We start from the raw sequence: 27,850 nt of genomic DNA, 5'->3' as shown, positions 1-27,850 counted from the left end.
TTTAACAGCAATCTCCAGTTACGCAGTGTCTTCAAAAATCTGCCTGGTAAAAACTGACACACACAAACACAGCAACGTGACTACACTTCCACTTTCATTGTGAGAATGAATAAGTTACAACAGTCATGACATCCCATTTTGCCAAGCATCGGGAAACATTTGCTGAAAACAAAAAAGATTCAAAATGTCAATTTTGCCATCACAGAAGTGAAATGATCATATCAAAACCACAAGATTTTTCACAGGAGAAATGAACACTTTCTTGCAGGCAGCGACATGTTCTAAAGAGGCAAAAAAACTGTCCAGTCATCCACACAGGTCAGTGGTGATGAACAGAATCATGGTATGCCAGCTGTCACCTAAATGATTGGCCATGTGTTCATAAAATGTTCCCTGAGTTTTGCCAGAAAGGATTAGACACAGGCTTCTTTAAAGTGTAAGTATTTCTTTTATCTATACCTGGCAAGAATACCATAGGGAAACATTCTAAAGTGGAATTTTCGTACACAACTCCAGATTACAAGTGAGAACAGTGATTCGAGTTTAATGACTTTATAAACAATTATATAAAACAATATCTTTTAAAAATCCATGCATTTTTCAGTGTAAATTCAATTTGAAATATAGAGAAAATCTATATACATCAGTGTGTACTGTAACAGCATTTGACTTGCTTGGGCCGTTTGCCAGAAATACACTTGGGCTGCATAGATTTGACATTATTGCCTACAATTATGTATAAAAAGGAAGGAAAACAAAAAAGGAAGGAAAAAGGAAAGTCCATAAAAATGTTCTAGTTTATTTGAGATCATATAAGTGCCTCTATCTACGATAGACCCCTTACACTTTATCACATGATGCTTTAAAACGTGAGGTTTGCCATCTGCTTACTGACATATATTCACAACTCAGAATTATCCAAAGACTAGACTTTAAAAAAAAAAAGAAAGAACCCCCAGAGGCATACACAAATGGAATGGACCCCCCCACCCCCGCCAGTTCCCGAGTTACATTCTAAATAGAATATTTATCATTAACTGTCATAACAAGAACTTGATCATTAATTCTTACAGTTGACAAAAAGCCTGAGTTGATGGGGAAAAAGTAGAGTCAAAACAACAACAAACTGAAAAAAGCCTGAGAGAAAAAAGCCCATTTGATTTTACTTTTATACAATAATTTACAGTAGTACAATTTGTGTGAAAAGGGACATTTCTCAGATGTGCACTAAAAAATCCAGGTTATTTTACATTTGAAACAGAAATTAAATATTTCAAGCATGATGCAATAAGAAAAAAAAAAAAAAAAAAAAAAGAAGAATCATCGGCAAGGTGGTCACAGGAAACACTGTAAACGAGGTACTTTGGAAGGTGAACCCAAGTCCTTCAGACTGCTTTCGAAAAAAGACCATTCAAATCCACACTTAGCATGATAACAGGACGATACTTTGCGCTACTTTTTCAACTGTGTCTGAACACTTCTTAAATAAGCCACGAACCACATTGACTTAGTGATGAGCCAATGCCAGGATCCAGTGTTGGTTGATGGGACTTGGGTAGCACTCAGGTCATTTTCTGTCTTTTTTAAAAAAGGAGAAAAAAAAAGAAAAAGTTCATTTATAAAAATAATAATTAAAAAAGGGAAAAATTATGCCGCAGCCTTTGCGAAACAGTGCAGCATTGCTTTTAAATACAAAAATATGTCTGTGCCCCCCCCCACGCATCCAAAACCCCGTCACTCCTCGGACTTAATACCGAGACACCCGTCAGATACAAAGAGATAGAGATAGAAAGAGATGGAGAGAGAGAGATAGAGAGAAGGCGTCCACACTGACCCCCATAAAGACGCAGTGTGTGCATGATACAGCGTTTGGACAGTCCCATAAGGCATTTCCTGTGTTTCAGTTGTGTCTATGGCTGAGTGAGTCTGCAGAGTTTGTTCGTTCGATCAATCGTTCATTTAGGTTTTTTTTTAAACCCTCTCACAGGTGGCATTCGTTATGTCTTGCGGCTGCTCCAGATCTGCTCGGGCGTGCTTTTGTGGTCGGACGAGTACTCGAACGGCGAACGGTGGCCCATGGGCGAGCGTGACTCATACGGGGAGCGCTGGTCGCGGGGCGACCGGGGCCCGCTGCCTGATGCCCTGTGGTCTGACTGCCAGTCCGAGTGGTAGCGGTAGTCGCGGGACGACTTGTGATGGCTGCTGTAGTCCGAGCCTGAGTGGCGGTCGGACCGGTGGTCTGAATGTCGGTGGTCGGAGTGCCGGTCCTTGGAGCTGCTCTCTGCCCGATGATCTCGGCTCGAGCGGTGGTCGTCTAACTTCCTGTGCTTGCTGTCGCTGTAGTATCTGAGAGAGATGAATGCGAATGGTTCAGATGCCAGCAGCTACTCTGTGCTAATTTATAATGGCTGATACTTGCACTCCTGTCAGAGCAGACCACACTGGGCAGTAAACATATATGCAATATGCAAATGACTCAGCTTGAGTGAAACCGACTATTAAAGAAGTTGTGGCAGACCATGTACTATACATTGCGTTATAATAAGAGAAGTGTTAAAGGATTGGAAAAAAGGAAACCCACTTATAACCACGAAACACACCGAGTCAGTGAAATACATGGTGTAATATTTCACTTTCACTTCCTTTTTAAGGTCTAGCAGACTATTAGCATGAAGCAGGGGCACATGCCCCTTCAGATTTAAACAAGAGGTCTAATAGTGCCATAAAGCCACATAGACAATTCAGTAGTGTACCTGCTGTCTTGACGCTCTGATCGGTACTGGTCTCGATCTCTGTCTCTCTCTCGGTCCCGGTCCCTGTCCCGGAGGTCTTTGCCGTTGCTGAAGGAGGAGTAGGGCCTCTTGCGGGTGTCGCTGCCCTTCCTGTACGACTCGCTGCCGTGCCGCGGCTCCTTGCTCTGCTCGCTGCCGCTGTGGTAGCGCGTTGACGACGAGTGGTGACGGTCTGAACTGTAGCTGTCCCTGCTGCTGTCGTCCTGGTGCGAGTTGTCCTTTAACCTTTCAATGTCTGATAGAGACAATGCAATGAGTTTTTATTTTTAGTCAAATGTGAACAGAACATAGCATTAGGGATTTAATTACATGAATTAATTGAATAGATTTTATCACTTAGAATTACAACTAATGATTGACCATACAAAAGAGTGAGTGAAAATTTGTAAACGTTTCATAGTGAAAGAGCTTGGCTTGACCATAGAAACACACACAAGACAACATACCCGAGTGTTTAAAGCTTTGAGTATTTACAGTGCTAGTGTTCTGGTCCGCTGCCTACAACAAAAATAGACACAGTTGTTAACAGTGTAATGACTGCACACAAATAGAGTATAATTGTAGTATATCTTGGACTAATTGATTTTTTATGGCTTTATGGCCAACATTGCAAAACAGTATTAATACACACTTTAGTTTTGACGGCCAATAAATATATAAGAAAATGGAAACTGACCTGAGCATTCTCCTGTCTTTTCTTTATGGCATGCTTATATAATTTATGCAATTTTCTTGCATCAAATTCAGTGAACTTTGACACAAATATCCAGAGGTTTCTGTAATGAAAAGATCCACATTTAGCCAAGGATATTCCATAGGGACATTACCTGAGAATATGGGTTCAACATAATAATGTACATCATGTTCCTACTGCCATCAAGTTCAGCACAGATTTATTTATTTAAATCAGGGAAATAAATTAATATATATAATATATATATTATATATATATATATATATATATATATATATATATATATCTTATTTTTTTTTTTTTTTTTTTTTTTATTATTTTTTAAAAATTAGTTACAAATAGATACAATTTAATAATTATATACTTCACAACACAGCTAAATCACTATGGTAAAATGAATGCCTGACAGGATGACAGGATTTTCATATGCGAGTCAGCAACATACTTCCTCCACTGCTTGATCTGGTCTGGGTTGGTGTACTCCTTCAGACACTCGGTGATGTGGTCTCCGATCTTGATGAGGCACTGGCGGGTGTGTTCCAGTTGCTCGCGCTCCGACAAGCCCTTCTCCGGCCGGTCTAACTGCTTCAAGGCTGCCTTCACCGGCCGCATGCGCTCCTTACACTGTGGCAAATTCAGACACACTTACGTCAGTCAGGATAGACTAACCGGGAACGACAATATCTTCATAGCTCACCAGAGATAAGACAAGTTACTTTAAGGTAAAAGGCATTTCCCCTTACTAGCTGTTCACATTGAGTAGCAAAACATAATTGGCTGACAGATCAAATCATCTCAGGAATATCCAACAAACAAAAGGAAGTAAACCAGTCAGTCAAGACACTATATCCTTGTTTGGTTTCTGCCAAGATACTCGTTTTTGTTACGTCAGAGCATTCTCACTTGTCTTAAGGTTTTTTTTCCCCTCCTTGGGAGCCTGAACATTCCCTCTTTTGATTTGATATCATGTCATTTGACTTTTTGCAGTGCCTGCAAAAAAATAAAACAATAACAATAACTCACCACACTGAAGGTCTTCTGGTCCAGCTCCTCTGACTCCTCTGAGATGGGAACATTCTCTCCCCCTGAAGCGATGTGGACTGGCGTGTCGGCCTTCTTCCCTCCCTTCTCCCGAACCTCGGCTTTTATCTCCACCATCTGCCAATCAGTCACAGTGTCAGACACTTGACTTTGCCCACACCGAAAACTTGCTCAACCGTATGTCAGACATGCACATCAGCCACGGGCTTCTTGCACCTTCCAGACTAAATCATCTGTCAATCATGTCAGTGAGTATGCTGTAGAGATATCAGTGAAACAGTGAATTTCCTTCTGCAGTGTATCACTTCGACTGTCAATTCTGTGGTCAAGAGGCAAACAGATCCAAAACAAAAAACTAAATAATGAAAGATAATAAATAAATAAAAAAAAATCAGATGGCTGCTTAGCTAGCGGACTTAAATAAATGCATTGCCTTTTGAGAATATTCATGCATTCTAAGCATGTCCAGAATGAAACTACAGAAAACTGTGAGAACACCAGTGCGGTTCCCCTGGAGGTTGCCTACCTTCTCCACCGGTGGCTCCTCTACCCGAGTCACAGGCTCTGGGGGCTTGGCCTCCTTCTTCTCCTTGGGTTCCCTCTTCTCTTTGCCGTCGCGACCATCCTCTTTCTTCTCCTTCTTGATCTCCTTCTTCACCTCCCTGTCCTTCTCTTTCTCCTTCTCCTCAGGCTCTTTGGGGGTGAGGGGCTCAGGCTCAGAGTCCTCCTCTTCCTCTTCCTCTTGCTTGACGACCACAGGTTCCGCCCGCCCCCTTCTGGTGGGAGGTTTCACTGGGGCCACTTCCTGTAGGTGAGGAGAAATGAGGTCAGAGGATTCAAGTTCACCTACAGTCAGGCCATCAAAAACTAAGAGGACACCAAACTACTTTCTGACGCCGGACTGCGCTGAGAAAAAGTCGTGCACAACTCCAATGAGCTAGAAGACTCTTCTCATTAATACCTTATGGGGAACCTACTAAAATGCAAATTACATTTCCACTCCCACTAGTAAAAGAAATGTAGTGATAGTTAAACGCTATATCAGAACAGAGTGCTCATGTGGTGCATCTTTTCTATGGATTGAATGTGCGGCTCGAGTCCATCTCAAGTTTTGATCCCAACGTACCCTTTCTTCCTCCTTGTCCTCCTCCTCCTCTGAGCTCTTATCTGAAGGAGGCGCTGAGGACATGCTGTTTACCGCCTCGTCCACCTTTGCTGGCTTCACATTTTTGTTCTTCTTGCCCCTGGGTTTCCTCTTCCGAGAGTTGGCCTTTAAACACACAAGCAGGCCGTTTACAGCGAGATCATGTCTTTCGACAATCTGACACACCAGATATCAAGGCTTTCTTGGTCAGACACAGCTCAAACCAACTGAAGATGATGTACATAAACAAACAAACCGTCTGAAATGCTCAGACTGAGCGAGTTACAGGTGTAAATCCAGGAAGCACCCGTTTGCAGAGGCACCATTGTTTTCACCACATGTTCCTATTCTACTGCAGACTCAGCACAAGCGCACCCTTCCCAGGTCGACAGACCACAGTGGGCCCAGGTGTGTGCAGGTGCGGTCTACCTGAGGCTTACCGTGCCCGCTTGTCGCTGCGCCTCCTTCTTGGCCAGGTCTTTGCTCAGTAATTTGATGAGGTAGTCCGCTCTCGTCTGGAGCTGTTTGGCCTGGGGCTTCTTGTCGGGGTCGTCAGGCAACAACTGCTCGGGGGCAAAAACACAAGCGTCAAGTCTAGCTCCATTCCAGTTTATTTTTACACACAGGGAGGGTACATACAATCTCTCTGCTGTGGAATCTCTGCCTTGTCAGTGTCTGTGGTCGTTACAAGGCCTAGCGGTTAGTATGAATGGGGTGGAGTTTATTTGACCAGCACAAAAATTGCTTTGGTTGTGTGGGAATGATAGCTATGGGATGCCTTAAGTGATGAGCTTGCCAAGCACCATTAGGCAAACAGAGAACAGCTTTGTGTAGACACAACATTCAAGTGCTAACAGTGCTTCATGCCTGGGGCTAGCGATGTTGTGGTCCATGGTTTACCTTATGAGTCAGGTTGAGGTCTGGGTCCATTTTGATCATCTCCCAGCTCCCATAGCCATACTCATAGATGCCTATGAGCAAACTGGCATCATCTTCTTTGCCCCATTCAATGTCAAAGTGAGCTGCCTTTGAATGGCAAGGTAATTTATACCTGAAGCAAAATAACAGAAAAGGCTTGTAACATGCAAATACTGATATTTTCAAATACCAGACACTTATGCTCTACATAAGCCTACATCATGAGCTTACATGCGCACTGTTTTCCAACCCCACAATACTGCCTCTATCTATACTAAATTGGATTGGATCCACTGCAGAATTTAACCATCTGTCAAAAGTAACTGAAGAAGAGGAGCTAAGGGGCGTCCGCACCTTTTCCTCTCTTCGGGGTCTGCGGGGATGGCCTTGTGGAGGGGAGCCAGCTCCTCTTCGTGGGAGATGACCAGCTTGGCGTTCACCTGGACCCCGGAGATTCGGAATGTGGGCCCCTTCACTTTACCCCGTCTGCCTCCTGCGGCCAAACACACAAGCGACAACACTCGTTGGAAAGGAGAAGTTGGTTTGTGTAAATTCTAAAGGAGAGTGACTTCTCAGTTTTAAAAGTACACTATAGCATAAAGCAAGAACAAAAAAGGAGTACAGCTATTGACAACTGCTTGTGCATCTTTCTAATAATACCCAGTTTGGCTAGTTTGTCGAGTTAAACTCTGTTAGGACAGACCTTGCATTGTATGAGTAAAAGCAATTGCACAAGCAGAAAAGTGAAGTAAAAAAAAAAAAAAAAAAAAAAAATAAATCACAATCATTGTTGAGATCTACCACACAGACAGTCTGAGAGAATGAGGCTGTGCTGCAAATTCTGTTAACTCAAGCAGAAGTGTTGAGCACGTTCCTACTTTAACATATTTGAGATTGTGTATCCATTTAACCCTGACACTCAAGTATCCTTCACATTCAAATCTGTAACCATAGCAAGGTGCTTGAAAACAGGCTCTAGCAGCCAAATAGGCAAAGTGAGCTAGCCTTGCAAATGTTTAAATAACCACGGTAAGAAGTCATCCTGAGCAGAGCTATTCTTATTTGATGTGAGATGCCAAACGAAGGTATACATGAAACATACCCTTGGCTAGTCCATACTAAATAAATCAATGATCCAACCTAATATCATATTAACTGAAACAGCAAGCTAATATTGAAGCAGGACAGATGATCACAGCCTCTTCACCACACCTGTTTTACATCTTCATTAAGATGGTAGCTGTTAAAGCGCTGGTAGCTGTTAAAGGAGAATTCCGGTGTGATATTGACCTAAAGTGTATTGAAACATGATACCGAGTGTGAACCGAGTGTGCATTTATTTGCATGGCTAGCCGAAGCACCACTATTGAAAAAGCTGTTGGTAGCATCGGCTAACTAGCGCCAGATTTTGGAGTGCAGGGGACAAGCAGAGATGGGCTATATGACATACGTTCACACTCGGTCTCATGTTTCAATACACTTTAGGTCAATATCACACCGGAATTCTCCTTTAAAGACTGTTGGTAGATGTGAGAGATGTGTGAGGTGTGTACTGTTGTGTAATGTGCGAGTGATCCGCTACCGGAGGTCTTCTCTGGACCACAGGGGTTCTCCCTCAGCGTCCTCACGCAGCCGTTGTGCACCGTCTCCGCCAGTCGTCTCAGGTCGTGCTCCGACTTGTCCACCAGCTCTGCGTCTCGCGCAATTGCATCTAACCTGGTATCCATCAGAAGGGTGAGTGATTTTGCAATGACTTGATTTTTATAGTGCTTTTAAAAAGATTTAAAAGTTAAAGGTAGTCAAAGTTGACTGGATTTAGATGAAAGGAACTAGGTAAAAATAAAGACAGAGGAGAGCAGTTACCTTTCCAGAGGGCCGCCAAATTTTTTGTAGCTCTTGATGAATCTGCAGGAGGAAAGCATATTTAAAAACATTGTGAGGCCTCTCAAACTGGACTTATGCAACTGGAGGCTATGCTGGTATCATAGTATAGCCTCCACAGTATCATAATTTTTACCTTCGAATTTCAGCGTCTGTGAAGCCTTTAATGTTCTCTCGTGGGATGGTCCGAGGCCTGCCGCGTTTCTTGGGCCTCTTGCGGTCGGACACGGAGTCGCTGTCTGAGCCCGAGTACCTCCGATTCCGGCTGCGTCTGCCTTCGTTCCCGTTAAAGCTTATCTGAAAAGCCAAATGTAAATGTAAATAACAACAAACAAATAAACAACCACCGACTGCAACACTGGCACGTCACTCAAAAGCTCAAAGTGGAGATGTTATGTGTGGTGGAATACAAGGATCACAATGTGCTGAGAGCGTGCCTTGCTAAAGGTCAACTGTTTTTAGAAAAATGGCTCCAGGGCAGCCAAGGCACTATTTGGAGACATTAAACAAGCATGGGGGTCTAAAAGGGCGACGAAAACAGGTCTGACAAGACACTTCAGCTGGGTAATACCTCAAGATTAAGGAGCAAATATTATTCAGAATATATCAACATACCAAATATCTATGAGGCAGGTATTATTGCCTCATTCAGTGCATATTCACAGAAGCTAGGCCTTCTCTTTTCAGTCCCTGCAGTTTATGCCTACAGAACCAAATCAATCATAGGACAGGATGACCTCATCATAATGCAAGAAGAACTACATAGCACTATTCCCAAGGGAACTTTTCTCATCTGTTGTTCCTCGTTGGTGGAACACACTGCCAGTTCCTACAAGGGCAGGGACATCCTTTTCCACTTTCAAAAAACTCCTGAAGACCCAGCTCTTTAGAGAACATCTACTCTCATAGCAACACTTACAACAAGTCTTACTGATCCTAGCACTCACCAGCCGTTTTAAACTGACAAGTAACTGCTAAAAACAGCACTCACCGGCGCTTATTCTTACTGTACTCTAATGTTTTTTTTAAACTGTCCTAAAATTGTGAGAATTGTTCTAAAACTTACTGTTTACCATGTTGTTAGTCGCTTTGGTTAAAAAGCGTCAGCCAAATGTAATGTAATGTAATGTAATGGAACCATTACAAGGCCTCAATTTCATCCGATTTCAACTTTCTCCACATAAAAGGCTTGGCAGTTCAGAAAGTTTCGCGTACACAAGACTGATCAGCAAGTAATTGGCAGAGGCACTCCAACCTGTATGGAATGCAAGTATTTGACGCAGCATTAAAAGCTATTCACAGTATCTGTGTTGTCATTTCATTATATTCCCAGAACTGGCAAAAAACAAGTCTTGTCAACTCACAGATGCAATGTTTCTACTTGCTATTCAACCTAAGCCAAAATGACTATAGTGTGCAGATACGTTGCATGGCTATGTGAATATGGTATGTTCTATTGTTATGTTAAAACACAGATGCACATTGTACATTTTAACATCAAACACTACAACACCAGTGAAGTACCTCCCTGACATAAATGACAGATCAAGTACCTTGCTTGTGTCACATAACATTCCAGGTGAGCTTTGGAAAATTCTGTGAATGCAGCAGCAGTAACCACATGGAATGTTCTAGAAGAGCACTCACCTGCTTGGCGCAGTTCCTCATGCGCGGCAGCAGGTAGATCTCCTCCAGCTCCTTCTGGCGCTCCTCCTCCTCCAGGCGCCGCCGCTGCTCCTCGGGGATGATGTCGTCCCAGTTCCTGTGGCCCCGCTCCGGGTCCATGTCCATCTCCTCCTCCTCCATCATGGAGAAGTTTGCTACCTGCAGGACACAGTTGGAACATGCACGTGAGTCCAGAGTGAGTGGGTGGGTGGCACTTTATTCGGGCAGCCCGTCATAAACCATCAACAAGCCACCTGTGGGACTGCTGACAATGAGCAGTACAAAAAGCCATTGTAGTTAGGGCTAAGTAAAGGGTTTGTTGACACATCAGAGTTGTTCTGCAGGTTGTTGAGAATTATGTGAACATAATGAGAACATGTGAAATAGTTGTTTATGGTCCCCTATGGCAGTGGTTCTTAAACGTTCTCAGTCATTCCCCACTTTGGAGGTGGGGAATTCACAAACCCCATTTACAGACCCCATCAACCAGGCAAAATGGTAACTTAAAATACCATTTTGGCTCCATGTTATATTTCCGGGCTCGTTCCGCTGGTTCAAAATGTTGTTTTAATCCATATGTCGGTCTGTTTATGACTCCTATGTTTGTGTGTGACTATTTTGTTTTGAATCTATGATCTTCCTTGTCAAAAAAGAAAGGCATTGTTAACGAAGGGCTCAAAAAAATAAATAATTCCGCCACTTCATTGCGCCCCACCTGCCATGTCTCTGTTCCCCACTAGTGGGGGCCGCCCCACACTTTGAGAACCACTGCCTTATGAACAGTCAACAAACTGTAGCTGTAGCAAATTTTAGCCTTTTTCCTCCATTTGATTTATGTCAGTTTTCATTTCTCCAACAATGACTCTGATGCATGCATCATTTCCTTTACTGGTTTTGCTGGGGAGTAATTTTTTTCTTAAATGGAAAAAGGGTCTTTAGATGACAATCTGGCAACCAGACTGATCGTGTTCGCCATGTAAATGCAATGACCAGCTTTGTAGTTAGGAAATGCCAAATGCTGAAAAGGCCTTTGTGAAAGAATCAGATGACATTCTACTGTTTTGTGGGCTGTGGTGACATCGCCTAACCATTTGGTTTACACACAATTACACAACATTAGAGACCAAACCATGGCAACAGTGATGAGCTGATATTATTGCAATGCAATGCTACAGAGTCAGAGAATAAAGTTGATCCTTTCACATATACAGCAGTAAATAAAGAGGGCATCTAAAATCAAGTAAGGAGGCACAAAAAGGTTTTCAGGCTTTCAAAAAGGTCTTAGAAATGTAATCAGAACCATGTGTCAGAGCCCATGTGCAGAACAGAGAAACAAGAAGAGAGAAAATACCTTGAACTGAGACAGGAGCTCTTCTCCTATACTTGACTGGCCAGGGTCATTCTCCCTGGTCTCTGCTCTCTTCAGGATCTCCTCAATGTCCATATCCTGCCACACACACACACACACACACACAATGATGTTGGGGACTAAAGCACACTACATCACTGGATATTCGTATTGGACAAATATTGACTATAAGGGGGTCAGTAAAAATATGCAATTCTGAAGCCAGAAAGAGATCACATAGTGGCAACTGTTCACACACCAACTTGATTGAGGCCTCTTGGTCAAACAAGAGTCTCCTGAGAAGGTTCACTAATCTGAACTGCTTTTGGCGGTAAATTATTCAATAGCCTCAATTTAGAATTCAACCACGATTACATATAAAGTGCACAACTCTGGCCAGGTTGATGTCCTGTGGGTGGACTAACCTGTGGTTCCTGCTCCTCCCCCTCGGGCTCCTTGAAGAGCTCCTCTGCACCAAACTTGAGGATGGCTGACAGCTCCTCCTTGTTGAACGGGGTGGAACTGCAGGCGAGAGAGAAAAATTTAAACTGAGCGGCAGAGGAGATCCAATTGCATTCTTGGGATGTTTCATTTGTGGAGTGCGGTGGCGAGGGTTCAGAGGCAAATACCTCTGACCTCGATAGCACGAGACACTCAATTTCAAACCATTAACCGTGCGACTGTGAAAAAGGCACAAGGATCAGGACCGAAAGAAAGGAAATGCAATCAGTGTAAATTTGCAATTTCCCAGCCAACCAAGGCAAACCAAAAAAAAAAGCTGTGCATATATATTCACTCTTGCACATTCCACCTCAAGGCATACTTGAGAGCCAGTAAGGAAAGGACTGGCAGCATGTTCACAATTTTTACATACCCATAAAACACCTAATTAACTCCAGATGTGGGCCTTGTTCTTGAAGAACTGGCTTTTTCCTTTACACCCTACAGTTTCTCGCCCCCTGTTCTTCCCCTTGTCTAGTGTTGCGTCTCGGCCGTGCGAGCCCACAAAGGGATAGATACTCATTCTCCTGTCTGTGAGTAAATATAGGCCTGTGGTTTATCAGTGATAATCTCAAATCAAATGTTTTGACTCTCTGACAGTGCCAGATGGTTGCTGTTTGCTTTGCAAATCTCAGATTGTGGTGGCGCTGGAAGGTCAATGCTGTGACCAACGACCTCAATGTATCAAGTGAAAGCAAGAAAAATAATTTTTAAAGGAATTGAAAGGAGGAGAAACAACAACAACAACAACATGCCCTACTACAAAGACCTTGAGTCCTACCTGGAGGGAGCAGCACCCGTATGTAGAACAGTCTTGCCGGTGGTGTCCATTCTTTGGATGACCAGGTGGTCCAACACCATCTTTTTCTTGGCCCGCTCGATGATCTCTTCCTCTACTGACCCTTTGGTCACCAGTCGGTAGATGTTCACCTAGACGCAGCCGAGAAAGGTGATGGAGTGAAGATAACAGATGATTCATAGTTATGCTAAAGTAATGCTAAAGAGTTGCAAACACTCTTTTGCTCTGACACACTATTGCTGGTCCACTACAGGTCTCTAAGAGGGAGGAAATACAATAATGTACTTAAAAAATTGTGTTGAGCAGAGATGAGAACTAGGTGAGGGTACCTGTCTCTTTTGACCAATCCTGTGAGCTCTGGCCTGAGCCTGCAAGTCATTCTGGGGGTTCCAGTCCGAGTCGAAGATGACCACTGTGTCTGCAGATGCCAGGTTGATACCCAGACCCCCAGCCCGCGTGGACAGCAAGAAACAGAAATCCTGTGATGAGAAGAAATAGATAGATTACAGAGCCGAAAGGAATCAACTAGTTGATCTTTCAGTCCAAGTGAACATTCATACCAACACCATTCTTGAGACATTTGCGTTCACAAGAATGGGGCTTTCATGGTGACAGTGACCTTGAACTTTGACCTCCAAAAATGAACCAGTTCATCTTTAAGTCTAATTGAACTTTTGTACCAGATTTGAAGCATGTGACTTGAGGAGTTCTTGAGATATTGCGTTCACGAGATCGGGGATGGACAGATGGCCACGGCCATCACTGACGCAGAGGCATAAAAAAAACTAGACAAATATGCATACAATAAATAAGAAACGGATTTGGTTACCTCAGAGCCCTCTGCGTTGAAATGATCCAGTGCCTGCCTTCTCATCTCGCCTTTGATGGAGCCATCTAACCGCTGCAGAGAGAACACATGATTACCTATGAGGAACACACTACAAGGGCCTGGGTATGGATCTCATGGTGGGGGTAGGCGCTGGCACCCATTTCTATTATTAAGAGAGCACACAACCAAAGAAACACACAACCAACTGGGCACAGTGCGACACAAACCTGGAAAAGGAACTGCCGGCTCTTCAGGTACTCGGCCAGGATGTCCAGCATCCGGACCATCTGAGAGAAGATGAGCACACGGTGGCCTCGCTCCTTCAGCCGAACCAGCAGCTTGTCCAGCAACACCAGCTTCCCACTGCTACGGATCAAGTGCTGCACACACAAACACAGAGGAGGGAAATAAGTTCCACACTTTTTACATTACAACATTACGTAAAGTTAATGAATTGTGAACGTAAATGAATGAATAAACGAATGCGTTGAAAGATAATGAAGGTTTTCACATTAGAATCAGATCAGAAAATGGTATGTTCTCCATGCCTTAGGCACACACAGGGAACATGTCAGTCAGTAAGGGAAGCTTGATGCTATATATATATCTCTTTATATATATATATATATATATATATATATATATATATATATCGCTTTTAAAGGCATAAAAAGCCCAATATATATATATGGGCTTTTAGAATGACAGGAACAGAGATAGAGAGTCTGACAGGAAGGGATCCGGAAGAGACCATGGGGGGAATCAAACCCGGGTCACTGGCGTACGGTGCAGGTGCCCCAGCCAGTTGCGCCACGGCCGGAGCCAAGGCTTTAAGCTCTAAGCTTGAGGACGAAGAACTGCTGGGTTACCTGCAGCGCCTCTTGTCTGTTGTAGAACTCGTTGTCCTCTGGCGGCTTGATGAGGTAGCAGTGGTTACAGCACTTCTTAAGCTCCATCATGATGTTGAGAAAGCCTGACGTGCTGCCCTTTGTGCCTTTGCTAAGAGCTTTGTAGTTTCTGGTTAAAATCCACCTACGGAGGCCAAAGCAAGCAATTAGGCCCTCATCTAAACCCATGTGGTGATGCTCGCCTCCCTTAACTTTAACAAAGCAATATATCCATTACAGAGCTATTCAAGAATTATAATGTCTTTTGATATAACCAAACTAGTTATTCCAAGACCTATGATGCCTTTTAATTTAATAAAAACTATTTTTTTTCTTAATTTTTCAAAGCTACCAGTCTACACATGACAGATGGGGACAGACTAGGGCCAAAACAGGGCAGAGCTCTCGTTGTCCGCTGTTCTTACTTGTAGTACTGCTTCTGAATGGCGCTCATCTCCACCCGGAGGATCTGCTCCACCTTGGCGGGCAGCGACTTCTCCACATCCTTCTTGACGCGGCGCAGCAGGAAGGGCTCCAGCTCCTTGTGGAGGCTGGCGTAGCCGGAGTCGCGGCCCATCCCGTGCTCGTCCTCGAACAGCTCCCACGAGTGAAACCTGACACCGCGGGGGGACATTGAGCAAAGCCACAACCACGCTTTAAAAGGTTATCCAGTGATAAGACGCGAAACCTTACCAGTCCCACCAATCTCAGCAAGAACAATGGAGCAAGGTTATATGTGGTGTGGCGTTTCAGACAAGAACACCATATAGTAGGCAATCCACTGAGGGGTGTGCTAAAAGAGTTACATTCAAATTTAACCAAATGAGAAAAATGGCACATTCCATCACATCTTACACCATCTATCGTTCATATAATTCCAATATAAAAACCGATTAACAGCTGAATTTCAAAAAAGTTAATCACGATTAATTCTTTTAATATATACACGATAAAATTCTATTACTTTGCATTTAAAAAAAAATAATTAAGTCCATATTAACAATGTAAATCAATTATTATCAGTCTATCTTGGGAATCAAATGAATGCAAAGAAAGTTACTTTATGAACGTATTGTATTTTACTTTAAGATGTATTTGATTATTTCAAATCAAACTTAAAAAGATGTGCAGTGGGCCTGAGGCAACACAATCAGAAATATAGCTGATATAAACTGAAATAAATGCTACAGCATTAGTGCATGCACAAAATGTACACACATTATAAAGGGCATAACGAACAAAAAATACTCCATATATACATCCTATCGTTGAGTTCATTTGGAAAAAAAGGAACTTTTCATAATTGAGAAATATGCAAGTGCATGCAAAAATCACTGCTTGCAAGTGCATGTGCAAAATGTAGTCTAGGCCTACAGCACATTTCACTTACACTTAAACTTGAAGTGCTTCAGTGATATTTTAATTCCATTCAATTCAATTTGATGACAAGAAATGGCACATCAAAGGATCAAAATAGTAGCAGCCAAAGAGAATCACTAATAACAGAACAAGTGATGGTGTAAAATTAAAAATATTCGGCGGCACGTGATTAGTGCGATTAAAAGGAAAGAACGTGTTATGCTTGGTCCTTAATCGCATCGCAACTAACGCATTCACGTTGACAGCCCTAATAACAAGACATCATCGAATGACGTGTGTATAGGTGGTGGGCCTACTTTTCTGGCATGATGAAGTGCAGTAGCGACCAGAGCTCTTTGAGGGAGTTCTGCAGTGGCGTCCCTGTGATAAGGAGCCTGTGGTTGGAGCGGAATTCGATCATCGTCTTGTAGAGGAGCGAGTCGTCGTTCTTCAGCCGGTGGGCCTCATCCACGCCGATGAAGGCCCAGCTCACGTTCCCCAGGAATGACTGATGCAAAACAAGAAAGAACCGTTCAAAAGTGTCTGAGAATTCACTTGGAGGTGGCCAACTGCCAGGTCATTTTTCACTCATATACATCTCTTCACGTGAGAAACTCTCAGTAGAAGAGTGCAGTAATGACTAATACGTACCTTATCTTTCAAGAGAATCTCATAAGTGGTGAGCAATATGTTGAGCTTCAGTCGCTTGTTCTGAACATGCATCCACTCATGCGTTCTGATCTGAAAATAAGAAAAATAAAGCATGGTGTTAATATTGTTCCAGCTCCTCAAAGTAAACACTGCACAAATGTTCACAGTAGATCAGCAGCACATCTGGCATAATTGCAATGTTTGGTTCCCTGGCTCAAATATTTTCCCTTATCGATTGATTTTCAAGGTGCCACTAGAGGTGAACATTTTTTTATTTGGGACATGGAAGTTTGCCCAGAGGCTGCATCAACAATCTGGACTTGCAGGTTAGCGCAGCTCCTGAACAGGAGGACCAGCTAATGAGGGAGAATGAATTCAAATCATCTGGCCACATTCATGCAGGAAACAAACAGAGCCTCTCTTCACTTCCTCAACCTGAATGTTGCCACTGAGGAGTCAAATGTCTCATTTAGATAATATAAAAAAAATAAAAAAGACACAGGTGCTACTGGGTACAACAACGCTCACTTTTTTGGTGTCTCGTTTCCTTTCTAGTTTTGTGTCCAACTGCTGTTGATCTTGCACCTCTTCCTTATCTAAACCTGAATATTGCCCTTAGTGACCCTCTGAGGATTTAGAGGTCAGAAATTCAACCACAAAAAAACAAAGTGCTATTGTGTGCAACAGCCTACCATGTTCCTGCTGTTGATGTCGCCCAGGTAGACGACCACATTCATCTGTGGGGCCCAGAGCTGGATCTCGCGCTGCCAGGAGGTGAGGGTAGACAGGGGCACCACCAGCAGGAAGGGCCCGTACAGCTGGTGCTCATGGAACATGTAGTTGAGGAAGGAGATGGTCTGGATGGTTTTCCCCAGCCCCATCTCGTCTGCCAGGATACAGCTGTTCCCTCTGCGGATAGGGATAAGCAATGTTACAGAACTAACTACAGTACATTGCACTCATTACTGTAATGTTATACATACTACATTACAGTACATTGCACTCATTACTGTAATGTTATACATACTACATTACAGTACATTAACTGTTCTGAAAATGGTGCAATTACAGCCAGGGCACAATTCCAAAAATGGGCATTATATATTATTTCACTGTGTTTCACTTTTTATAGTAATTATATTCAACCCTGCATTTTCACAGCAAATTCGATGTGCGAATCTTGTGACACACCGACTGTACAGGATGCTGATTCATCATAGAGGCTGACTGGTGTGAGCAAACCACAGCACTTCCATTAGCATCAACACCAGACTGACAAAATATTGTTTCGTGTTCTGTTAAGATGGTTCAACACCAGACTGACTTAAATTACTGTGGCGGCAAATTCAGTTCAATTCAATCTCAACATACTTGCACCAGGAATGAGCCATCCAGTTTAAGCCGTCCAGCTGGTAGTCTCGCAGCTCTAGGCCCTCTGTGATATAGCTGGGCTGCTTCTTCATGGGCATAAACCTCGGCCTCTGCTTCAAAACCTAGAAACAGGATAAACTGCATCACCACTTGTGCACATCTCTGTCAGAAATGAACAAGGTTTATTCCCTTCCCTTCATTATGCTCAATAGTAGCATGTTTATTATCAGTAGTGAGACTAAAAAAAAAAAAAAAGACAGTAAAAATTGCTTGGATGCTGATACCTTGCAGTCTCTGTAAGGAATGGTCTTGCTGTGGTTGCGGCACATGTAATCATCAATGCACTTCTGGAATTTTCTGCCGATGAGGGCGCCATCTTCCCAGCTGCACTCGGAGTAAGGAAGCCCCTGCCACTTACACAGGTAGTCAGGATAACCTGCCGCCGACTTCTGATTTGAGTGGCCTGTTAGTCCCAATGCATAAGATCTCATTACACTGCACGTGTAAGGCTTAAAAAAATGTGACTTCTGACGATTGAATTTGTGTATTTCAGAACATATTTCTGTAAGCCTCACCAATAATTCTCTCCACAAGCTGGTACTGAGAGTGCAAGTCATCCATAAGCTCCTGCTGACAGTTAAAGTACTCAACATCCTCTGGTGATGCTGCTTTTAGCCTGAAGTGAGAAAATGCATTTCATGACAGCAAATAAAGTCGCCAGATCACCACATGTTTAGCATTTAACAAGGCATGCAATCCAGGAGCGCAGGAAAACAGGAAATGCAGGTGACAGCCAGTTCAGAAGCTTTGACAAAAAGCTACTGTACACCTACACCTAACTGAAGCCAACCCACACGCAGCGCTACATCAAGAGAAATAAAAACGTGGGGCTCACCACTTCCTCTCCTCTGACTTCTTCTTCTTGAAGTTGTCCAGTTTCTTCATGCCCTTGACGTTCTGCAGCTTGAGTGTGTCCTCGGTCTCCCAGGTGTTGTGAATGTGGGACCAGCCCTTCCACTTGATCAGGTACTGGACGTCTCCAGCCTCCTTGTGGGGGTTGAAGGTCCCGTTGGGGTCTCCGTCCGCCTCAACCGCATACACTGTAGTGGTGGCTCCCGTGGCTGCAAAACAAACAAAGCTATGGTAAGAGGAGATCACAAATACAAGTGAGTGTGTGTGCATTTATGTGTGCAAATTGATCAAGTGCCAGAAATTCTAAAAAAAAAAAAAAAAAAAGAGCTTTCTATATATATATATATATATATATATATATATATATATATATATATATATATATATATATATATGTGTGTGTGAGATATGTGATATATATATAACAAACAGTAGCCCATAATTACACCAACAAGGAAGAGTCCCTTCACCCCACCCTTCTAATTGCTCACCTCCTTTCCTGCCAACTCTCGTGTCCATCACTCGCTCCAGCGTCTCAAACTCGTCCTCCTCAGGCTGCGGCACGTCCTCGCCGGTCACCTCCACCAGGTCGTCCGAGTCGGTCTTGAGCTCGTCATCCTCCTTGTAGCTCACATTGACCGTGGCCTGCCGGCGTGGGCCGGCCAGCGCCTTCTTGTCAAAGTCATCCTCGTCCGAGGAAGAGCCCGTCGGCGGCTTCTTCCTCTGTGCTTTACTCTTTTTGCCATTCCTGGCATTGGCCCTGGGTAGACAAAAGATTTTGAGTGCAAAAAAATAGGCATGTGTTCTCCCCCCCCCGTCTTCTTTCTCATTAATGGCCTATTCTGGCACTCCAGACAGAGAGGAAATTCAATCAGCGGTCAATCACAGAGGGGCATTTCACTTGTCATGCAGCCTGTGGAAATATAATGAGGGACAGGCTCGGCGCTTCACGAGCTATTCTGTCAGAGGAGGGAGATTAGCACATGTGCTGGAGATTCAAGTCGTCAATTCAATCATAATAACAATAGATTCGCTACTCAGCGTAAGGAGCTAAGAGCTCAGGAACTCACTTGGTGGGTGGCTTGCGGCTCTTGACTTTGTGACTAGGTTCATAGTCTGATGCGGAAGCGTCGCTGTTTTCTTCCTGCTCCTCGCCAGAGGAATCAGAACCAGAGTTGCTGCCAGAATCAGACCCTGACCCAGAATCTGAATCCGAGCCTGAACCAGACCTGCAACCCCAAAACATACGTAAATAGGCAATTACAACATACAACAACCTCATCCTCGTGCCTATCTGGACTGAACTGTAGACCTCATCATCACGCAGCATCTGTCTCAACTGCCCTGTTTGACTCATCTGAAGATAAAGCAAAGAGGCAGCACACTATAATGAACATTCACCAGAAGTTCCACAACAATGACTTTCTTCTTCTTTTTTTACAGCAACAGGAAGTGACTCCTGGTTGACTCGCTTGTAGCTTCAAGGTGGCTGGTTGTGCATCTCAGTGGCAGTGAACTCACCCTTTGCTTTTCTCTCTCGACGAATCATCATCAGAGTCGTCACTGCTGGAAGAGTCCTAAAAGAACAGAAGCAGTTTTAAAACACTCTGAAAGATGCGTGTGTCAACTTGGTCTGGCTAGCACTTAGATAGCACTCCAGCACAGGTAAAACTTCTGACAAGTGAATCGGCTAACCCATTCAAGTGTTTAAAAATAAGAAGTGCATCTTAAGAGACTAGGGAATGTTACCTCATCCGAGCTGTTTGAAGAGCTTTGCTGTTGCTGTTGATGCTGCTGCTGCTGTTGTTGCTGCTGCTGCTGCTGAAGCTGCTGTTTCCTGAGCATGGCTGACCTTTGCACTGCCAGGATACTGGGGTTTGACTTCCAAAACTGTGACAAAGCAAAAGAAATAAGTTTATCAAATACCTCAAATGTGATTCTATGTCATAAAAACTACAATTCGGTCACAAATCAACATGCAGCAATAAGAGAAGTTAACACAGTGGTGTTTTACCTCTGCCCCATCAATCTTTGCCGGTTCAGCTTTCTTGGACTTCTCTGAGTCCGAATCGGACTGGCTGCCGGAGTCGGAGCCACTTCCTGAGTCGCTGCTCCCTGATTGGCTGCTGCTGGAGCTACTGCTGCTGGAGCTGGAGCCTGACCCAGAACCCGATCCGGATCCAGACTCATCATCAGAGTTACTGCAACACACAGCCAGGGCAAATCAGTGGACAATGCAATATCATAACAATACAAGCACAACAACAACAACAACAACAACAACACATTTGGCAGGGGAACGTTTGACTGCAAACCAAATCAACCAACCACTGGAGGACAAGTTGTCAACACAAGATGAAAACGTAATGTCATACACAGAAATGTGCAGGTCCACTCTAACAATATGGCACAGTGGAAAGAAATCAGCAAGAATGACCCCAGCAGTCTGACTATGCATCTCTGGAGGTGATCGGCTAAACCCTCCATGATGCGAGTATTAAGTTAATGGAATGACTGGCACAGCAGGGGGACTGGGAGGCTTGTATCAATCACAGTCTGCAGCATCCTTCAACATAGCACTCAGACAGCAGTGATTTTTGTTACAGGAAATCTTGAAAACAATTATATAACTTTAAAGATGCCAAGTGTATTACAAAATGCTGAACTATCAATATTCACTCCAAGTTGTGTCTTTTGGTCTCAAATTACACAAGACACTCATATTTTTATTGTGAATCAAGTGTTTACTTTTTCGGGCTCCAATGCCCACACTGAGTTTGGCTAAAGAGCAGGTCATCCACCTCATCCACAATGAAATGCTTGCACAAAGATTTAGGTACTACCTTGACTCTCCACTGCTGTTGCTCACACTTTCGTCTTCACTGCGTCCGTCCATATTGGAGTCTCCAAAGACGGCCTCAGAAATGTGATCTCGCCCAGTACACCAATTACTGGGTAGTTTACCTGCAAGAAAAATAGCCATGAGCTTCAATGTGTCTTATCTACAGGTGCCCTAAAGACTTTCATAACACCTTCAGTGCAGCAAAACAGATGAAAATCTAAAGAACACTTGCATTTTGTTTGTCAATAAGGACCAGGTAAACTGTTTACCTTTGGGGTAGTTGACATGTAGTATGTTGACATGTGTATTAAACCCTGCGCTGAAAATCTGTAGCCCTACATCCCTTCAAGATTACACATAACAGTGTCACTGTAAAAGAGGTACACATACAGTATAGTGCCTCTAAAAATCATCAAATCAAGTCAATCAAATATTTTCTCAATTACAAGTAGCAGTGGAAAAAACTTAATGTTTTATACATTTTTGTCAGCACAATAAAGCAATCAATTATAATGTCACATCAGCTAATTAGTACTGCTAGCTAGGTCTAGTTAAACTGTACTGGTTACATTAAGGTGTACTGTAATAATACCGTTTTTACCTAAATGACAGCGGCGACAGCTTTGCCCGAGTTTCCAGAAATACGTTATTAAATGATAGGATTTGAACCTAAATTACTACCTTGGAGTTCATTTTACAATAACAAATGTGCAGATCTGTAAAATACTCAAAATAACATGTTGGTTTAAAACCCAATGAATTGCCCTCACTGCATGACCCGTTTGATCAAATAAACAGTGACACGCGATTTCATAATTTCCACGCACAATTACTAAAAATATTAGGAAATGTTAACGCGGACTGTAACTTTCTTTTCAGGATGTTGTGTTAAAAACAACTAGCAACTCAATCAGTCCGCAGTCATATGTGTTTCAGTAAAATAAAAACCAAGCAACATCGCGTTAGACCGCAAAGGCCTCTTGCACCAGGCCTGAGAAGCAATAGGGCTCTAGCGGACTCTCCTGGACAATGCCCCCAAGACGAGAACGTGAGTAGGAGGCAACAGAGCACCGACTCTGAGGACGTTCTTTAATCGCAAACCATTCGCACTTAGCAATAAAATAACGATAGGCGAGCTGCGCACACCTTAAAAAAGACTATATGATCGCCAAACTTTGTCAACTGTTAAGCAAGAGGAATATTTCCAATAGACCCAAAGAGGCGTATTTCGCGCTATATTTCAAATGTAAGTTAGCTTGTAACGCAAGCTAACGTAACCATCCAGCAAATGATTGAAATTGTGTCTTTACTTTCTGAGCGAAAAGTTGCTAAGTAGCTAACTATCCAGCTAGCTAGGGAATGCTAGGTAGCCAACATCACAGCTCATGAGAGGCATGCTTGCTAGCCAACTTCAACTAACAAGCTATTCTCCACTCTTCCCAGTGTTTTGCAAAATAGAATAAATAGCCTCATATAAGGAAGAGGAAAAGGTTATTTCTTGCAATGCCGGTGTAATGTCAAGTTTAATTGATCATAAGAGCACATCTTCACGCGGTCATATGATTTAGCAGGCTATTGGCTAATATTTAGCTAGTTAGCGAGATCAAGCAAACCAGGTCACGGCGTGAAATGAAGGACTGTTAGCAGGCTAACATACGATAGCATTGGACAACGCCAGTAAGAATTCACTACTGTGGCTATTTAGCTATAGCTGGCTAACTTGATATCAAAGTGAAAGTTAACAAACCAACTGTGGACAGGTTGGCTGATGTTACTATTTATCATAACACTGAAGTCCACCTAATATGTACTAAACTTATCGAGATCCCAATATCAACACATCAGGTTTGCTGAATCCCGCACTGCACTACGAGCTTCGTAGCCACCAATGCTAGTAAACGTTAGCTAACGTTACCACCAGGCGAATAGTTGTTTTCATCCGTCGTTACTTCTCAAAATGTAACCAAAAAGCTTCTGCTCTGTAATAGTTACATTATAACCGGGAGAAGATCTTTAGAGCTAATGATAAACACTAAACAGAGACACAGCAATGCTAATCCAATGTATAACGCATCACACTTCAGCCTTGTTTTGCTTTTGATAGTAACGTTACCTCACTCAAGCGAGGGTCCACTCCGTCTCCGCGTCCGACGCCGAGGTCCTTTTTTCTATTTTCTTGAGCTAGCAGCTAACGGTTGCTAGCTCGCTAGCTTGCTCCCAGGGAGAGCAACCCAGCGGTCCTTCACAATATCAAACCAAGCTCCCTTGGTTTCTTCTTTCAAACGAGGAACTTTGTCTTCCTTTAAAACTTCCAAGTGGTAACTGGTAGTATATCGCTGAACAGTACTAACTGTTAAAGATTGCAGGCATTTTAGCTATGGGTCCTTCGACAGCCGGCCTCCGCCATGACGCCGTCGAGCTCATACACTCAAACGATGTCGAGTGTGGAAACCCCGGGTAGTGACGTCAGGACAGCGTTTTGTTACCCCATGTAATGCATCTTGGAAAACAAAACACAATATTTTTTATATTAAACCGATATTAGGGTTTGTTGTAAGGGCTTGTAATATCAATCGTCACATGTAAAAGACAGAAGCCGAAAACAGAGAAAACTACTGAAACTCTCAGTAATTCAGTGTAAAAATGTTAGCCTGCAGAAATTTATTAGAACACAGGATGGAAAGAAAGTCTCATTTTCAGCTCCTTTTGGGCGATTTTAAATTCTGACACATGATTATATTCTTATGAGCAGTTATGACACATAAATGTTAACTTATTGAAGCCAATGCTAAGTGTAGAGTTGGATGTTTTTCTGTTTACTTAAGTCTAACATGTTATAATCACCCATAAAGAATATTGCTCAAGGGATATTAATCACACAGCTTTAGAACAATCAGTTTCATTTAAAGTCTTTGCAAACCTAAAGTTGTTGTTACGAATTCACCGGGTAAGAAATTGTATACACTTCATAAGAAAAATAAATCAGACAAATAATTAAAATCTAAATTATTTTACAATATGCCTCCACATTTAATGGGCAACAGTCTTAAAACAGGGACAGAAGAATCTACATTGATTGAGGGGATTTTACAGTCATATAACTGATATTAATATCTTCATTCTGTAACAATTAAGTCAGCTTTCCTTTTTGTACAGCTATAAGAGAAACTATTATACAGAAAATTCTGAAAAGTTGGTGCACAAACTAACATTCAAGAAATCAACCGTTATCAATCAGTTGGGCATCTTTAACATTTTCCTGGTTAGAAATTACACCTTACTGTATAATAAAAGAAACAAGAAATTAACAAATAATTAAAATCTAAATCTAATCTACAATGTGCCTCCACAAACACACATACTGCGTGCTGCGTTAGTCAACATGCTACCCAAGATACTGGTAAAGCTAGTAGGCCTATTTGAGCTTTGTCAGTGTCCTTTGAGGGCAAATGGCCAAGCTCTGGGCAATGCCTGTCAAGTTGGATTGGAGTTTTGCATTAGAGAAATTTCAAAAAGAAGAAACCTCGAACAAAGATGATTAACAAAAAGCTGTGAGCCATATTGTTACGGGGCCTCCTTACACTATTGTTATTCACATGGGCCACGTGATATGACCTAGATTCTCCTTCAGTCAAGTTCAGTAGTAGGTATTTACCCTATAATTATTGGTTCATAGTCAAGTCATTTATAATGCACACCATTTATTTTGTATACAATGGAGCATAATGCAATAGAAGCTTTAGGGATAAACAAACATTGTTTAGGGCTAAGAACTGAATGAGTGTTGATATGAAGATAAATGTACTTTTGCCACTCACTGTAACAAATGGTCGGGGTCTTTTTTAGTATTCAGAAAATCAATTCAACAGACCCTGACACCGAAACACCAAATTATAACTGATCTCAAATTCAAGATGATGTTTTCATTTACTCAGTACACCACAATGCATGTTAGACCACTGACCAGAGAAATATGGGCGCAATCCTAACAATCATTTTGCCTAAAAAAAAAGGCAAATAAAATAATACACTTGTCAACATAAACATTTCAAGTGAACTTTAATTCCTTTTAATTGATTTCATTATTTCACTGCTTTTTACCTGTAAGAAACCGAAATAAGGCTTTTGAATACATATATAGCACAAACAAAAATGAGTCTCAATTTGTAGTAGTTGACAATTATGACATAATCAGCCTCTACAGTTTACCTCTTTCTTTCTGTCTCTGTTTCTTCAGGTCAGATGCCAATGTCAAAGCCCTTGAACTTCACTACGCCTGCTACACCTTCAGTGGTTGCCCTCCTCCTGTGACCCTCTTGCTGCGTCTTTTCCTCTCTCAGCTTCAGCCCGTGTGTAATGACGAACGCCAGCCAGAAGGGGTCAGTAATGATACGGCAAGCCACGCCACACCAGGCCAACGTGTCCAGCTTCAAGCCCACCTTCCTCAGCTCGACTTGAAGCAGAGTGGTGATTGCCACCAAGGCCAGGTCAAACAAAATTAGCCAGGTGCCGAAGGCCAATATGCCCAGAAACCGGCGAGTCCACGTCGACGCCAGCAGCAGCCCGGCCATCACAATACAGACCAACTCCAGGGCGATTAAGGAGTAGTAGCAGTAGATGCCGATGGCAGGGACCTCTGTGCCATTGGTGCCATTGGCAGGCCCTACCATGGCAATGCGCAGGTTGCCTGCCTCAAACACCAACTGCATTACGCCCACCATCATAAAGTACAGGCCACCCACGATGGAACCATCACGTGGAGTCATACCACAACAGCCTTTTGCGAGCAACAACTGCATGGCCACGACAAGATAAACAGTGTAGCAGGGATAATTTCTGAGTGCCCAAACAGGTATTAGTGTGAGATGAAGCAAGGAATTTCATGCATTGAAACAAAAGCCACAGCTTGGCATAAGGATGGCTTTGCAGATTCTCAGTTCTGATTCTGGATTCCCAAGGGGAAAGAATGGTGTATTCTGATCTGGTTTACAGAAAACACTGAGCTTGATCTTGTTTGAAAACTGGAAATGATGTTCCTTGTCTGTCACTGTTGGAACTGTTGCTTAATAAAAAAAAAAAAAAATCACTCTCTGGACAAAAATGAGGAAAACAGTTAGGCCTAACTTTCGTCTTCATTGACTTATTAGCTATACATAGCCTACTTATTTTTTTTAAGGAACTAAAAAGTAGGCTACTGTTGCAGATTAAATTTAGTGGAAAGGGAAACTGACAAGTCCTTTACTTAGTTTACATATTTGCATCTCCCATTAATAGCATTGTCAGTCAAGGTTGTACAATGCATCTGCGCTCTAGCAGAGCTGGCTCTAGTCATAACGCATCGGTTGCCTACCTAACGACAATTCATCTTAAAGCATTAGTGATAACTTAGCAGTTAGCACTTAAGATACTGTTATAACCGCCATTGGTATTTAAGATAAAATAATTTGATTGTTTGTTAATGTTACTCCTTCGTAAAAGACCAATAACCAAAGACGGGCAAATAGTTGGAATATAACGTAACGTGAAGTTTTTCCATCAGTTATTACACAACGTTAGCAACCGAAACGCTGACATTGATGTTAACGTTCATAGCTATCCTATCAACCATACTTTTACACAACATGGATAATAGTAACTTATTGATGGCAAACAAGTAGCCACTTCAGACACTAAGAGATGCAAATACCTTAGATGCCAAATGTCACCATGCTGTCAGCAATATGTTAATATTTAAAATTCTTTAAAGTTCTAAGCTCTTGACCAAAGATTCTAGAGCGCTACGAGTGTAAATCACTTTTTGCATAGTGCAATTGGGAATGTCTTTAGTCATGTCATTAGTTAAAATAAATGTAAAAAAAAAAAAAACAACTCGAATGAAATCATTCTTGGATCATAGAAGAGGTAAATGTCTTGCAATTTTATTAATTTCTATGATTTTGGTAGCACTACTCAAACTAAGCCCACAAGCTAGCAAACATGACGCTAAAAGGACATATCCAGGTAAACGTACCGTGGTAAAGTTGGCTGTATATTGGACGTTGGATATTCGACACATTCGAAAAATCTATTTAGCACTGACTATGAGGGTCGAGTTTGTGTCAAACTAACTTTAATGTGTTTGAACAAGGCCTGCCTATATTACACAAAGCTTCTTTTGTCCAAAAACCCATGTTTTGATTTTATGAATTCTTTATGCTGATAAAAAATTTCAATCTA

General features: G+C 42.5%; 1 protein-coding gene across 3 annotated transcripts; it reads right to left on the bottom strand.

The window, feature by feature from the left end:
• Window positions 1–73: 73 nt before the first annotated feature.
• chd1 (chromodomain helicase DNA binding protein 1) lies at window positions 74–24,064 on the bottom strand. Of its 3 annotated transcripts, XM_048258609.1 has the most exons (38): window positions 22,236–22,532; window positions 21,904–22,003; window positions 21,636–21,756; window positions 20,807–20,993; window positions 20,542–20,682; window positions 20,314–20,369; window positions 19,863–20,021; window positions 19,284–19,552; window positions 18,776–19,001; window positions 18,456–18,556; window positions 18,165–18,343; window positions 17,881–18,002; window positions 17,202–17,418; window positions 16,510–16,599; window positions 16,176–16,366; window positions 14,925–15,113; window positions 14,482–14,644; window positions 13,840–13,992; window positions 13,613–13,684; window positions 13,113–13,262; window positions 12,766–12,914; window positions 11,909–12,005; window positions 11,487–11,582; window positions 10,118–10,294; window positions 8,607–8,767; window positions 8,453–8,494; window positions 8,172–8,305; window positions 6,944–7,082; window positions 6,572–6,722; window positions 6,112–6,234; window positions 5,654–5,797; window positions 5,054–5,332; window positions 4,510–4,644; window positions 3,932–4,110; window positions 3,469–3,568; window positions 3,239–3,290; window positions 2,754–3,027; window positions 74–2,346 (listed from the first exon to the last, which is right to left on the bottom strand). In XM_048258609.1, exons 3-38 carry the CDS (start codon window positions 21,686–21,688, stop codon window positions 1,998–2,000), a joined length of 5,499 nt encoding a protein of 1,832 aa, XP_048114566.1. In that variant the 5' UTR covers window positions 21,689–21,756; window positions 21,904–22,003; window positions 22,236–22,532; the 3' UTR covers window positions 74–1,997. The 3 variants fall into 3 exon arrangements, with proteins under 3 accessions (XP_048114566.1, XP_048114565.1, XP_048114567.1); XM_048258608.1 differs by lacking the exons at window positions 21,904–22,003; window positions 22,236–22,532 and adding an exon at window positions 23,748–24,064; XM_048258610.1 differs by lacking the exon at window positions 21,904–22,003.
• Between the last annotated feature and the right edge of the window lie 3,786 nt (window positions 24,065–27,850).

Source organism: Alosa alosa, chromosome 12, assembly GCF_017589495.1.
Source record: "Alosa alosa isolate M-15738 ecotype Scorff River chromosome 12, AALO_Geno_1.1, whole genome shotgun sequence".
Lineage (NCBI taxonomy): Eukaryota > Metazoa > Chordata > Actinopteri > Clupeiformes > Clupeidae > Alosa > Alosa alosa.
This window is presented reverse-complemented; position numbering and strand designations above follow the sequence as displayed.

Coding starts and splice junctions, on each gene's coding strand:
- chd1 (XM_048258608.1), bottom strand. CDS start 21,688: ATGGACGGACGCAGTGAAGACGAAAGTGTGAGCAACAGCAGTGGAGAG. Junction 11,583..11,908: donor GGGAGGAGCAGGAACCACAG/GTTAGTCCACCC, acceptor TGTGTGTGGCAG/GATATGGACATTGAGGAGAT. Junction 5,333..5,653: donor AGGACAAGGAGGAAGAAAGG/GTACGTTGGGAT, acceptor CCTCACCTACAG/GAAGTGGCCCCAGTGAAACC.